The sequence below is a fragment of the Fringilla coelebs genome, assembly GCF_963513975.1.
Source record: "Fringilla coelebs genome assembly, chromosome: 19".
NCBI lineage: Eukaryota > Metazoa > Chordata > Aves > Passeriformes > Fringillidae > Fringilla > Fringilla coelebs.
The window spans coordinates 3,142,885-3,158,170 of NC_140045.1; the positions used below are offsets into that span (position 1 = coordinate 3,142,885).

The 15,286-nt window shown below is 41.6% G+C and overlaps 1 protein-coding gene across 3 annotated transcripts in view; it reads left to right on the plus strand.

Annotated features, from left to right (window-relative positions):
- PRKCA (protein kinase C alpha) overlaps positions 1-15,286 on the plus strand; it is a 141,775-nt gene that overhangs the window by 84,539 nt on the left and 41,950 nt on the right. For all 3 annotated transcript variants that reach the window (XM_084218545.1, XM_084218543.1, XM_084218544.1), the window contains exons 4-5: positions 8,059-8,170; positions 8,872-9,000. In XM_084218545.1, the coding sequence (XP_084074671.1) occupies positions 8,059-8,170; positions 8,872-9,000 (241 nt within the window). The remainder of the gene's footprint in view (positions 1-8,058; positions 8,171-8,871; positions 9,001-15,286) is intronic.

Sequence of the window (15,286 nt, forward strand, 5' to 3'; positions counted from 1 at the left end):
AAGGGTGCTCTGTGTTGAAAAGTGTACCTGTTTGACAAATTAATTAACAAATTACAAATTTTATAAAGCCAGTAAATGAGGGGGTTTTAGGCAAGACATACAGAGGCTGTCTCTGGTTTCTAGAATTCCTTTTGAATCCAGACCCCTGGATTTCATCTTTAGTGAAATGATTTGTACACAGTAACACCATGGTGAGTTGTATCTGAAACAAACTCTCCCTTTCTCCTAGTCATGAATAATTTTCTAACAGGATCTTTTGTTTGTGCACTTTGTGTAATTATACTGCAGTTTCTTCATTAAAAAAGAATGAAGAAAAAAATAGCCAGTAAGCACCGAGTCCCTTCCGGATTTATGTGTCTTTCTAGTAATTAGGAAATTACAAATCCCTGGGAGTAGAGTCATGCAGATCTTCTTTCTCCCCTTGCCAACTCAATCAGTTCTATTCTATACAAGAAGAACATGAACAAAAGGCAGCAATCAAAATCAGTTGATTCAATGACCACCTGTTTCTTTTAATTAAAAATAATAATTTTCTGTGAATTCCAGGAGGGGACTGAAAAATCTGCCTTGGAATCATTTTGAACTCTACTCACGTTGTGCTCTTTTATACAATTATGGTGAAGAGACAGTTGATTGAAAAATTTCCATTTTCTTTAAAGACAGATTTTTTCTGTTTGTGTACTTTCTTAATTCTCTTTAGAGTAGTAAAGGATAAAAGTGGTCTTATTGATACAAGGGGAAAAGAGATTTTTGTTGTCATTTTTTGCTGGGGTGTCATTTATAATCATGAAAGACTTTTCTTCTACAGCACTTGAGAATCATTCTTCATTTCTGAATGTCATCCCAACCCTCGAGGCCAGGGAGCAATGCCTGGATTTTGAACTTGCTGTGCTGCAGCTGCTTTCAGGTGCTGAAGCACAGCAGGGTTTGCAAAGGTTAATAATTGCTATTTTTGCTATTTTTGCTCAGTCTTTTTTTCCCTACTCCACCAGTACCTTACACTGTTACTGTAGAGTTGAATCCAACTCTGTTTGTGCTCTGAACTCCTCCCAGTATGTTCAGGTTTCCCATCCTGCAGGTGTCAGTGGATTGAATGAATGAATGAATGAATTCTTCCTCCAAGTTATTCCTTTGAGTCACTCTGAACTTCACATTCTGCCTGGAGGAAGATTCCTGGAAAGAACCTGGGTGTAATTCCTCACCAAGTAGGAAAGCACACTCATGCCATTCCTCCTCCACTGCAGGAAGGAGCTCTTGGTGTGTCAGCCTGGAAAAAATTGATTTGGGCGCTTGGCAGGTGGATTTGGAGCTCTGGGGAGGAGGAACCCCCGTGAACCAAGCCCTGCTGATGTGCCCCACTTTGAGCCCAGGAGTCACAGAGATCCCAGCCAGCCTCAGCCCTTCTGGGATATTTTTGATTTTGAGGCAGTAGAAGTCTGATTTTGAGGTCTGATCTTTTATTTTACTTTTCTGAAAACAGTAAAACTTCTCTGCATTGCAGCTCTGAGAGGGAAAATATCAAACAAGCTTTAAGCATTTTTACATTCTGTATTAAAAAATGTTATGATCTTAATCATTCCCAAGAGTGTCAGATTCTCTTGGCTCCCAGTCTCACTCAGCCAGGGAAGGACAAACCTGGTGTCCAGTTAAATAAGAGCGTTTTCCTCCTTCTTGCTCCTGAGCTCTGATGACAGAAACCATATTTTAAGCCCTGGAAGTTATTTCCAGTAGACACATCTGGCTCCTTGGCTCGTGCAGCTTCAAAGCTGAAGCTGTTTTCTTAAATTAAGATGCAGAGCAAATCACCAATCAATATTTTTGTTTTCTCAGTGCAAAAATAAATAGCAAACAGAGGAAAATGTCTCAGACAGGTGTGGTGTCTGAGCAGGATCCTGGATATTGTAGTCACTGCTTGGAAGGTGTTGAGGAAAGCTGGAGACCTTCAGAGAAGGAAACTTGCCTGAGGACAGCGTGGGCTGAGTGTAGGATTTGGCTCTGTACAGAGCAAACCACACTCAAATATATTCTCAAGTATGTTTTATTAACTTGGGATTCCTTGGGGAAGTTGGAGCTCTTTAAGGGAAATATGTGCAGTACAAATTGCAGTGGTTTCATGGATCTGCTGCAGCAGATTGATGCTTCTGAAGATCTTTGGAGGGGGGCACAAAGAAAGATGTGGGATTCAGGGGTGATGTCACAGCAGGGAATGGTTAAAGTGGAGAAAAGTTTTAAAGCGGAGAAAACACCTGCCAGTCCTTCTGGGCTCTTCCCTTGGTAAAGAGGAAGAGTGACCTCATATCTCTTGTAACCATTTTTAAGTTGTTTTGCATATATGGAATATATTGTCACCCCAGGTTTCAGTAGAAACACAAACATGTCACAATTTGTGCTATGAATTACTTTTTTCTTTTGTCTAAGTGAAGTAGTTTGAAAATGTGAAGCTTCTTTTTCCTGTACACCTTTTAAATTAGTAAAATTAGTACTACACACACACACACACACACACATATATATATGTATATATGAAGTTTTGACTGGGGATGAAGAATATGAAGAATAATCTTGTGGTTCTGTTATGGAAATACAATATGGAAATTTGGGTACATTTGCATTTCTTTACACAAAATTGTTCTTTGTTGTAGTAGGCCCTGATACAACCTGAGGACCTCACAACTCATCTGCAGAACTCCTTTAAGGTTTTTTTGTAATGAAAAATAGAATTCTCTGTTTCTCCAAAAATGTTTTTACACTTGTATTTTTGCATTTTCTGCTTCTTCATGATCACAAAAATAGCTGTTGAGGTAGGGAAAAAAATCCTTTCACCAACCATAGGCAATTTTTAATAAGTTAATCTTATCTCCTTCCTAACACCTTGTTAACATTCACATGTTGGCACTATGGCTGGAAATGGTCCTTTTTCCTCACACCCCAATCACCAGCCTGGGCTCTGGCAGTGACAGGTCACAGAGTCACAGAATGCTTTGGGTTGGAGGGGACCTTAAAGCCCATCCAGTGCCACCCCTGCCATGGCAGGGACACTTCCACTGTCCCAGGTGCTCCCAGCCCCAGAGTCCATCCTGGCCTTGGGATCCAGGGGCAGCCACAGCTGCTCTGGGCACCTATTCCAGCATCTCCCCATCCTCACAGCCAGGAATTCCTTCCCAATATCCCATCCAACCCTGCCCTCTGGCAGTGGGAGCCATTCCCTGTGTCCTGTCCCTCCATCCCCTGTTCCCAGTCCCTCTCCAGCTCTCCTGGAGCCCCTTTAGCCCCTGGAAGAGGCTCTGAGGTTTCCCTGGATCCTTCTCCTCTCCAGGTGAGCAGCCCCAGCTCTCCCAGCCTGGCTCCTGGGATCATCCTGGAGCCTCCCCTGGGCTCTCTGCAGCAGCTCCAGCTCCTCCCTGTGCTGGCCCAGGGCTGGGGCAGCTCTGCAGGTGGGCAGAGGGCAGAGCCCCCTCCCCTGCTGCCCAGGCTGGGATCAATCAGAGCCCAGGGCAGGGTGGATCCCTGGCCCTGCTGGCACAGCTGAGCTACATCCCATCAAAAGAGCTCCCAAGTCATAAAAACTGCGATATAAACCCTCCAGTGCCGCAGCACGGCGCAGAGTGGGGTTTGTGTGTTTTCCAATTCAAGGCAATGTGGTGATTTAATGCCTGCAGAATTACAGCAGGTTCAGTGTTGCTATCAGGGGGAATAAAATCCTGCTCAGAAGGGAGCTTTTAGGCAGAATTCCGAGCTGCAACGCTCCTGAGCTGTGGAAGGCACAGTGTGACATGTGCTGCTGGTTAACCATGCACTTTCAATTATTGCACACCCCCGCCTCAGAGGCACAGAAACCACGGAAGGATCCTCACAGGGGGGTGCTTTCCTTTGCTGTTCAATAAAGGAAATGGGCTCATTTGTGCTAAACAGAGGGAGAAGGCAGGGATGGTGCCAGGGGGGCAGGATGTGTCTCAGAGGCAGGAGATAGATGGAAAAATGTGTGGGGTTTGGGGAGATGCCTCTGTGTTCTTCTGCTTCCCTCTGCTGGAGCGTGGCAGGATTCCTGGCTGAACCCCTCTGAGCTCTCTGGGCCAGACATTTCTGCAAACTCGTGATTTATTTTGTTTCTGCTCCACTTTTGGGGTTTTTTTCAGTTGGATCCCTCCCTGGTGGATCCCTCCCTCTGTGGCTGCTCCTCTCTGAAATCACATCTCAGCTTTGAGACTGATGGATGGTATTCTGATTTTTGCAGAGCTGGCTGGGGTGTAGATGCCTGGTTCATCTTCATGAACACCCATGTGTGTCACTGCAGGCTCTGAAACCCCACTCTATTAGAAAGCATACAAATGCAGGGGTCAATTTTTGCCAATCCAAAGGTTTTTCAAAGAAAAATATCTAAAAGTCTGTGATGTCAATTGCCCAGAAGTTTTGACCTCATTTAATTACACTGTACTGCATTAAGTTGTACTTACAAAAATGGAGGACTGAAGAATTCACTTTTTAGCAGGAAAATAACACAAAGTTTAATAGAGCACATCATCCATCTCTGCTGAGCAAGTACTTCCCCATTGCTTTCCCAGTGCCACTTTTCTCCCCTCAGAACTTTGATGGATTTTGGAAACAGAAGTAGGTTTTCCCTTTAGAGTTTCACAATTAATCTATGCCAAGTTTAATGCAAAGTTCAATTCTCTTGCAAATAGCAGCCATTATTTGGCAGTTCATCTGTCAGATCCTGGCTTGGCTCCCTGTGTTTACTACAAAATGGGGCTGCCAGCTCTGCTTTGAGAATTATTGAAAGTTTACATTGATGAAAAAGGGATATTTGAAGAAATTTACAGGAGCTTTCCTTTAGCTCCATAGTTTCCTATAGCCAAAGAAATGCTAAGGACAACATGATTTCCTCTATGATGCACATAAATTCATTAATGCATATTTAACACTGGGAAGTATGAACCTGTATTAACAACTGATAAAATAATTGCTGTTAATAGAAGTAATTACAGCTGGCAATGTAGTAATTATTATTAATAGGATTGCTTATAATTAAAGTATGAGGTGTAGATTCAAGGGTAGTTCTGAGTGCATGAGAAATCCTCATAAATACGGGAAAAAAATGAAAAATTTTGTCATCTGTGATGGGTAGATAGTGATCTCTTGGCTTTCTCTAGATGGTCTTGGACTTCCTTCCTAAATAAGAATACCTTCTGGACTTCAAGTTACCAAAAAAAACCCCCAAAACTCAAAAAACATGGGATTGAAGCAGAAAATAAGATAAAACACTGATGAGGAGTGTACTCTCTTATGTAGCAGGCTTTAAATGTTTTTTAGGACATTCTATTAAAGGGATCTTTAAAGAGAGATTTCCTACAAAGTTTCCAGTTCAGGAGTAGTTTTGGTACAATTTTCCACTGTCCTCTTCTTGTTATGAAGTACTTTGTGTGTGCATATAGAATAATAATAGCTAATAATAGTCAGAACATTTTGCTTCTCCTTACAAAATCTAATTCATATCAAGATTGTTGATTTGAAAGGCCCCACAGAGGAATTTTCAAACAAGGATAGAAAACTAAGATTCAGTATAGAAATTATATACATTGAGTTCAGCAGGGCCAACTCCAAAGTTTGATCCAACTTGATTGATTGATTGATTGATTGATTGATTGATTGATTCTTGTGGCTGGTTTTTGTTGTTTTCTAAGAATGCTTTTCCTGGGATTTTAGAGCCACACAGAGCTTTGTAGTCAGGCATGAGCCCTCCCTGAAGAGCAGCCCACCCCTGTGCTGGTGTTCAGGGAGTGCAGAACATTGTCCTAACATGTCACAACATTTGGAAGCCCCACACACCCCTGCTTAACTTAATTACAGGCACATTCCATTGTTTGGAGTGAAATTATTTGGCAGTGTGCCATGATTTCAGTATAATATGCAGGTTCAATGGATTTAGTAGACATTGATTGTAATAATTTCCCATAGCTTGGAATGAAATTATTTGGTAGTGTTACATAATTTCAGTCTAATACACAGGTTCAATGTATTTAGTAGACATTGACTGTAATCATTTCCTCCCCCTCTATACTTTATACTCATAAATAGCACTTGTGCCAGATGTCAAACACAACTTTAAAACTCTGTTTATTCAGTGTCATTCTTAGGAGCTGTGGCTTTTGTCCTTCTCAGCCACAGATGTCTAACCAGAGTCATGTTTTAAGTGTAGATATTTATAAGGCAGCAAGTCCCCCTTCTGTCATCTAAACAAAACAATTTAGGGAAGAATTAACTTCCCAACTGTGGTTTAAATTGTTTGGAAGGAGCATAGTCACTGAGCCACCAGAGAGCCCTTCTGCACAGCCACGTTCCCATGACCCTGAGCCACCAGGCCTGTTGCTGTGCTTTTAATAAATAATGAAACAGATGTTCTCTGCAGCCCTGGCTGCCACTCCACTGAGGTTCACTGTGTTTACAAAATAAATACAGTTGGTAGCAGTTTGCATTTCGTGTCTCAGGCTGTTACAACGAGCAGAATTATTGAAATACTTTCAATTTGTGATGTAAAATCTTTGCTTGTTATCCTGGGTGCTCTGTGATTCCTTCCATATAGTGAAAAGCAGTGGTTATAGATTCACTGCAGAACTCAGAATCAATACCAAATGAATTCCCATGAAGAATGCTACCAAAACCTTCACAAAGGGTAATATGGCAAAATAGTAAAATTTGAAGCAATGTTTTACCTTCTCATAGCCATATTTTTGTGAAATTACTAATCAAAGCTCCAAATTTATTCAGAAAGCACTTACACTAGAGAGATCTTTTCATTTTGAGGAAAGAGTCAGCAGGTTTTTCCTTTTGAGCAACATGCTGGGTTTCCCTTTAGATTTTTTAGAAAGTTTTGATAGGCAGGTAAATTTTAAAAATCAATATATTTAAAAGTCAATTTAACAGTTCTTACCCAATACAAAGGTATAATACAAAATGTGGACAGAAGGGAAACATTTTAAGTAATTGTTTTGCAGCTGTGTTTTCATTGAGGGTGTTTCAGACGTGGCATTTCATGATTTCCAAGATCTTTCTGAAAACAGTGTTAGCAAGGATGGATTTCAAACCCCAGTGTGGTTTTTAATGAAGAGTCACTGCTCCCCCAGTTTCTGCCCTAAGCTGTGCAGGGATGGTTCTGCCTGAAATGCAGCTGGAGCAGGGAGGGGTCGTAAAGGATTTGAGGATGAAGAGGGTGTGCACCATCACCACCTCTGCTTTGGCATTGCACATCTGGAGCTCTGCAGTGAGCCTGCCTTGGGTGAACAGATGGAAGATGTGGTTTCTTCCTCTGAAATAAATGTTCCTGGTTTTCCAGAGGGGACCCTTACTCCTACAGAAGCAGCAGATGCCTTTGCATGTGTCAAGTGTTTAAGTGATTTGGGTGTATTCCCTTTCACTGGGCCTAAATTAGGAAACATTTCCAAGCTGCCGATGGCCTTAAAATGTCCTCACTCTTGAGTTTCTCTGCTCAAAAATCAGATGGGAACAGCAAACTCTGTAAAATATTTACCATGTGCCAAGTTAGAATTCGTTCCCTTTCATTCACAACAATAGAGATTATAAAGTTGCAGCATTTTAAGATGATCCCATCTGTAAAATCCTGATTTTACAGTCATTGGACTGTGTTCCAGATTAGCCCATGAACAGTTTCTTCCCAGTTCTCCTGCTGTATTTTGTGTCACATTTCAGAACAGTGACAATAACACTCTGTAATTAGTCTGTGAGTCTTCAGCCACAGACTGAACACTGCCATTAAACTTTATGTATGTGAGCAGTCAGTAAATGAATTTTAGTGTCAGTAAATCAAGGGAACAAGCCTGAGCTGACACCTTTTTTCTTACAGCACCATAAAAAGGAGAATTAGGAACTGAGGCAATGTGCCTGTGCCAATGCAGGTACCACTGTGGACAAGCTACACACTGAAACATATTTTCCTGCAGCATAATTTGCAAAGCTGGAAAGCTTTTGGTATTTGAAGTAATCAATGAAAGGTGTGTCAGTTTATCTTTCAGAACTTAGAATCTGTTTTTGTTTTCCCTGCAGGATCCCAGAAGCAAGCACAAGTTCAAGATCCACACCTATGGCAGCCCCACCTTCTGTGACCACTGTGGGTCACTGCTCTATGGGCTCCTGCACCAGGGGATGAAATGTGACAGTGAGTGAAGTTTTCCTTCTGCTGCCAAAGGGGTGCTCTAGAAAGGGAGTGGAAGCCCTGGATAACAGCTTCTTTCTTGGTTTCTCTGGAAAATACAGTTTCAAATGTCAGCTATTTATAGTGCTGGTATATTTCAAGTGGATATTTCAGTACTATAATAACTTAGTAATTAAAATCACCTCTTCTGCTGAGAACAGGGTGTACTCAGTTTGATGTGGCTGAAGAGCCTCTGTCATGGCAATTTGGAGAAAGCCTCTCTTTGGGCTGTCAGGGTGAATACACTCTCAAAGATTGGAATTTCAGTTCAGTTTGTAGTCAAGGTCTGGTGTTTTCCTTGTGTTTAATTTGTCTTGGAAGACTCCCACTATCAAAACCTAATAATCAATTAAACCCACCTTCCTTCATTGCTGACGTGAGTGCTCTGTTTTCTTAGTCATATTCCCAGCAAATCTTTATTCCATTTTCATTTTTCCTCTCCTTGCACTTCATTAATGATATGTTTATCTTTCTGAAGTGGATGATTTTATTTTTTGTTGTATTAACCCTCTACAGAAAGTATCTCAAGATGGGAACCAGCCGTGGCCTTTGGTTGAAAACCAGGCAGCTGTAATCTGAAAGTCTGGCCAATAATTAAGCATTTAGTCTTAATTTTCACTTTGAATAGATTTTCATGGGTGTCTGAACCATTTTGATGTCCACAGCCTGTGATATGAACGTTCACAAGCAATGTGTGATAAACGTCCCGAGCCTCTGTGGCATGGACCACACAGAGAAGAGAGGAAGGATTTATCTGAAGGCTGAAGTCATTGGTGACAAACTGGAAGTTACAGGTAAACAGCTCTTTTGGAGTGTTTCATGTTTTACAAATGTGGGATACACACTGTGAGTTTGTGCACCTTGGTCAGATCTTTGTGCATTAAAGCTGCTGATGGAGAATTTCCTTCCAGAAGTGGCTGGCTTTGGATTGAGAAACTTTATGAAGTTTTGTTCATAAAAATAAGTAGAAAAAAAGGAAATCTGTATTAACAACTTCAAAAACTTGGACATTTTAGTTACAAAATCACAATATTGTCAGTTTTCCTTGTCAGGAGCAGCCCAGCAGGATGAGTTGCTGCTCAGGAAGTTGCCCATCATCTTCAGAGCATGAGAGATGCACTAAACCTTCATCAGCTGAGGAGTTGCTTCCTGTATTTGAGAGTATTGAATAAACAAAGGCAGCTGGGATTCAATCCCAAATACTCCTCCTAGTGAGTTTGAAAATAAAAAGAGAGAGTTCTCACATTCTATAAGGTTAAGGTAGGAAAGGAAAGGAAAGGAAAGGAAAGGAAAGGAAAGGAAAGGAAAGGAAAGGAAAGGAAAGGAAAGGAAAGGAAAGGAAAGGAAAGGAAAGGAAAGGAAAGGAAAGGAAAGGAAAGGAAAGGAAAGGAAAGGAAAGGAAAGGAAAGGAAAGGAAAGGAAAGGGGAAAGGAAAGGGGAAAGGAAAGGGGAAAGGAAAGGGGAAAGGAAAGGGGAAAGGAAAGGGGAAAGGAAAGGGGAAAGGAAAGGGGAAAGGAAAGGGGAAAGGAAAGGGGAAAGGAAAGGGGAAAGGAAAGGGGAAAGGAAAGGGGAAAGGAAAGGGGAAAGGAAAGGGGAAAGGAAAGGGGAAAGGAAAGGGGAAAGGAAAGGGGAAAGGAAAGGGGAAAGGAAAGGGGAAAGGAAAGGGGAAAGGAAAGGGGAAAGGAAAGGGGAAAGGAAAGGGGAAAGGAAAGGGGAAAGGAAAGGGGAAAGGAAAGGGGAAAGGAAAGGGGAAAGGAAAGGGGAAAGGAAAAAGGAAAGGAAAAAGGAAAGGAAAAAGGAAAGGGTGGCAGTTCCTTTCCTTGGAAGCATTTCTCTGGGATTTGTGAATAACCTGGGGCTGTGCACACCCAGATGTGCACACCCCCACCCCCACAGACCCATCCCAAGCCTGGAATTCCAGAACACACTCCATGAAACCAGAACAGGGCACAGAGCTTTTATTGCTGCCTGTTTGGGGTTGTGAAGTGGAATTGAATTCAGGGGCAAAGTCAGAGCAGGACAGAGTGGGAGGTTTCTTAGAACATCTCCTTTGCATAGAGAAAATCAGACCATAACTGAATTTTCCCAGCTTCCAGACCCAGCAAACTACCCTGCTGACATTATTCCTCCATGGCTTTGTTCTCTCTGAATCCAAATATCTCCATATTCTCCTGTCAAAGCCTGTAAAATGCATTGAATAGGAGAAGTTTGATAAAATTTAGTTAGAAAGGATCAGAATAGATCCCAAGTGATGCTTAATTGTGGCTTAACTTTTCAAAGAGCTTCCTGTCAACGTGGGAGGGGGAAATTTGTCCAAGGTACTGTCATTAGCAGAAGGTGGTTTCACTTAGTAATGAGGCGTTTCAGAGATGGTGATGCAGCTTCTAAAAGTAATTGTACCATGAGAGGGAATTAATTTAAAAATCATCCGAGTGACAAAATTTAATATTTGCTTTATTCTGGGCCGCTTTGCAGCAAGGCTCTTAAATATGGCTTAAACTTTCTGCAATAATGCACATAATTTGACAAATAACATGTGCTTATTTCCTGATGATTCGGTTGGTTTTTAATCCTTTTAGGGACAGAAATGTTTATCACAAGTCATTGTGGAATCAAGGCACTGTAAAGTGATTGTACAAACGAGGATTCTTTTAGTTCACAGTTTTATTTGAGAAGGTCTTGTCTGAGAGGTGAAGGTGGTAAAATTGTAACAGATATTTTACAGGTTTTCTCCACAGGCTCTGTTAGGTGTGAGTGTACTTGGCAAATGGCTTTTCTATTGTGTTTATAAATAAAACATTTCCATCCCCCAATTAAGTAGGTTTCTGGACAACAAGAAGAATGTTTATTATAACTTTGTTATGTATGAAACAATTACAGTGCTGTTGTTATGGTTGAGGCTTGTCAGCGCTTCCAAGCTTGCTTTAAATAAAAATGACAATTGTCCTGAAAGCAAGGTAAAAATACCATATGGACCAAGCCAAAGTGACATTTCATGTGCCTTTTGTGTGTGTTTAAAGGGAAATTAGCAATTGCCACTTCATGGACATATTACAAAATGCAAAAATATTCTTCTGGAATGCCATTGCTTCTAAAATACTCACTGATAAAACCTTTGCAAGAATTTGCAGTTCTCAGAGCTCCCAAGCACAGCATCACTGCCTTTAGCTTTGGGAAAGGAGGTGAATTAAGTGTCCAGGAGATTTAGGGACAGCAGGAAAAATAACCAGTGATTGCCTGTTAGGTTTGAGCCTTTGTCTGAATCTTTCAGAGGAATTGCTCTGTAGGTGTTGAACTCCTCCAGCTGAATTCCTCAATATCCCTGCTCTGCATCGTGTTTGGGTTGTTAATTAGTTCCTGCTGATCCTTCCCAGCCAGCCTTGATTGCATGCAAAGCATTTGTGCTGCTGAAGGGGACCTGCCCTGGTGTTGGTGCAGATCCATGGGCATGCCAAGCGTGCCAGCCCCAGCAGGGCACAGCTGGCAGGGCACAGCTGCAGGGTGGGCTCCTCTGGGGGATCCTGTTTGGATCCAATCTCATCTCTTCTTGATCTATGGTTCATCTGGCACATCCCAATTTCTCTTTTCTGCCTGCTCCTTTGGGGGGTTTTGTGGTGTCTTTGTTTCCAGTGCACACACACTGAGTGATTTCCTGAGAACATGCTGGAAATTGGGCTGGTTTTTAATTCCCAGTGAATTCTAGGAAGGAGCTGCCCAGTGGCTCCCTCAGATTATTCACAATCTCCAATTTGGCAGGTTCTGAATGGAATTAATGGTGGGAATCATTCAGACCTGTGTATAAACACATTTAATTCCAATTAGTGAAGTCAGATCTTCAAGCCAGGTGCATCAGTGTGGACACCCAGGTTTTTCTGTGGGAACTGTGGAGACTCTGCAACACTTCTTCACAGAGGAGCTGGAATTTTGGATTGATATCCTCTGCCATGACCTCACCATCTTCTCCAGGGCTGCTCAACCTGCCCCATTCAATGCTCATTTGTGCTGTAATTCTTAAACATCAGGGGTTTGTTTTCAATGGTTGAGTTACTTGCTCAAGAGTTGAGTTTTGAATATTAATAATTTATGGCACTTGCAGTACAGAAATGTGGTAGTTTTGCTTTTTATAGAACACTCTTGCATATTTCTGAAATCTCTGAGTTCGTGACCCTTTCACAGGTTGGATTGACGTGGGGGGTTTGCTCTTGAACATAGTAAAGTGCTTTTTGCTATTCTTAATCTCTGCTTTTTACACTGAATTTTCTTCCTCCTGATGTGTGCTAAAAGTTTTTTCACTCTTACATTTACTCCTTGACCCATCTTATAATTTAGGGCTCTTCTGAGTGAGCTCGTAGGTGGTTGAATCACAGTTCTGATTTTTTTTAACTTTATTTTTTGAATTATTTTTATAGTGAAAGAACAATAACCTTTAGGAGAAAAATAACCCCATCTGGTGCACTGATATATAAAATGCTGCCACAATGTTGGGACTTTAAACTGTGACCTCTCAGGCACTGGAAGTTGGATGTGACAGCAGCTGACAGGGAGGATCTGCCCTCCTGACACTCATTTAGAGACAGGATGGTGTGACTCTGTGATTAAAACACATACAGGCACAGCCCAGAATTTTCAAGGGGTTTTTAACTGTATTTTCCTAAGCTGCAAGGGTCACAAAATCTGGTTTTATTCTTCAGGGTGCTTCTGTTCTTTAAGAGCAGAGGAGAGCTGTGAGTGATGCCTGGGAGCACACAGCAGGCTCTGCAGCAATGATCTCCCCAGGAGCTCAGGGCTCCCCACTGGACACTTCCCAGATTTTTTATGGATGTAGGAATGCTGAGCCATCTCCTGGCACTGCATATTAATGTCCTGTCATGCAGCTGGGGCAGGAGCCTGCACCCACCCAGGCTGGGGACACAAACTGCAGAGTTTGGGCACATTTCGAGGTTCTCATCAAAATTGCTTCCTTAAAGGACCCCACCATGCACACTCTGATAATTTCATTTTGATTTTCTAGGTCAGTGGTAGTGTCTGTCTTTGTTAGCATTCATTTCATAGTATCTGCAGCTGATTTAAAATGAATATTCTGGCTGTTTGAGCAGCTTTTAGTACCAAATGCCTATAAAGGGATCCCAAATAATTATTTCCATGTGGTAAGACATTTTAAACATCTCAAAAAACACGAATCTCATGGTTTACTTCACTAATATCCTCTTTCTGACATTCCCAGAATCTGCAGGGTTGCTGCAGTCATTACAGGAAAAGCTGTGCCTTCAGCAATGCCAGCCCTGGTGACAACTAAAAGCTTCCTTCCCACTCCAGTCATTAAATTTACTTCACCATGAAGAAACAGGCAATGCAAGGTGTTTAAAAAAAACATTAATTTTTCAGTAATGGCCATCTGCATGCATCCAAAAATATTAACTAGATCCTATATATTTATATAAGATAAGAATTAGAAATGTAACAGCCTGAAGCCTTTTCCAGATTATTTGATCCATCTTGTGGTAAGATTTTTGTTTCATTAAGCAGCTGTCCTGCCTAGCAGTGCATATATTTTAAGATGGTCTTTTTTTTGTAAAGATAATCTCCATTAAAACTAAACCAGAATTGTTTCTATGAGATTTCCAGGTGAACTTGAACCTGGAGAACCTATTGCAGACAGAAGAACTTAGGAAGCAGTGTTAGGGATGATGGCACATTTTTGGTTAGTAGGAGAGAATATCTCAATAAATACAGAGGAATCAAGTCTCAGGCAACATTGATTTATTTTTCCTCTTGCTCTGGACAAGGATATTGTTCAGCTGTTCCTTGCACATCACCTGTACAGTGCAGGTGTTCATTCTGCTGCCACTTTTCAGGGCTCAGGCACTGGGCTTGGGAGGGATATGAAAGGAAATCTTCCCTGGGCAGGGGAGTAGTTATGGAATAGAGAAAATTCTCATCTCTGAAAGCCCTTTTAGTGATGAAAAGCAGAGACTGGAAATTGCCTGGAAAGCAGGATTTGTTTCAGTCAGTTGTACCTGTGAGTCACAAGCACAGAAAGGAAGAGTTCAGTGAGTTCAAATAAAATCTCCTAAAAAATCTTCAGTGAAAGCTGAGTTTTGGAGGCAGCTTTAGGTTTTGCATGCAAAGAATACAAATCCAAAAATGGGAAGAAAGGCTATTTTCAGTAAGAGGTAAATCTTTTAAACTGGGATTGAGGGGTGCAGGAGGGTACTGGGGAGAAAATTCCTTGCTTGGGGAGTGCAAGATCCTCTGTGCCTCACTGAGGCATCTGGAAACTGGGCAAATCAGAAAATCTGCACCAGAAACTTCTTCAGGAGGCAATGAGAATTTTGGAACAATGTAAGAAGGCTTTGTTGTGAGAAGACAGGAGCTTTCTGATGTACTGGAGCTACCAACAGCCCCACTTCTCCTTCATTTCCCTGCATCCCATGCCAGGTGAGACCACTGGAGTCTTGCAGCGTCTCCTAAAAGCAGCTTTTAGTACAAGGGTGAGAGATTTCTGCTCATCTCAGCTGCCTGCAGGACTAAAAGATTGACAAGAAGTGGTTGCTGTGATTAGTAAACTGTTTTATTCTCCACATTTGAGAATTCAGGAAAAAGGGAGCTGTGACTCACTTGTGAAGGAACTGAGTGGACTCATGCGCCAATCATTCAGCTTTGTCCTGGGGACAGAAACATTTATTTAGTCATCCCCATGATTAAATTTATCTGCTGGTACCACAAGAAGCTGTAAATCCACAACTGTATATGGCTTGCAACTGCACAATCTCATGGAAAAAGTTTCAGCTTTGTCATCCTTTCTCTGAATTCCTTAAAATCCTGCCTGAAGTTCTTTTCTTTACAAGAAATGTTGGTTGTTCTCTGTCAGCCCACTCTGTTTTATTTAGGTTTTTATTTAAAGGATGAATACCTAAGAAGCAGCTCTGTATTTGCTCATGTCCTTACACTATTCCTGGAAAAGTGGGTGTCCCAGTTTTAGCCATGGCTCCTGGCTGAATACTGCAGATTTATGAGCAGTATTTGATAGAAGAGCCATAGGACAGTCATCAAATAATCTGAATTTTCCACTGAATACAT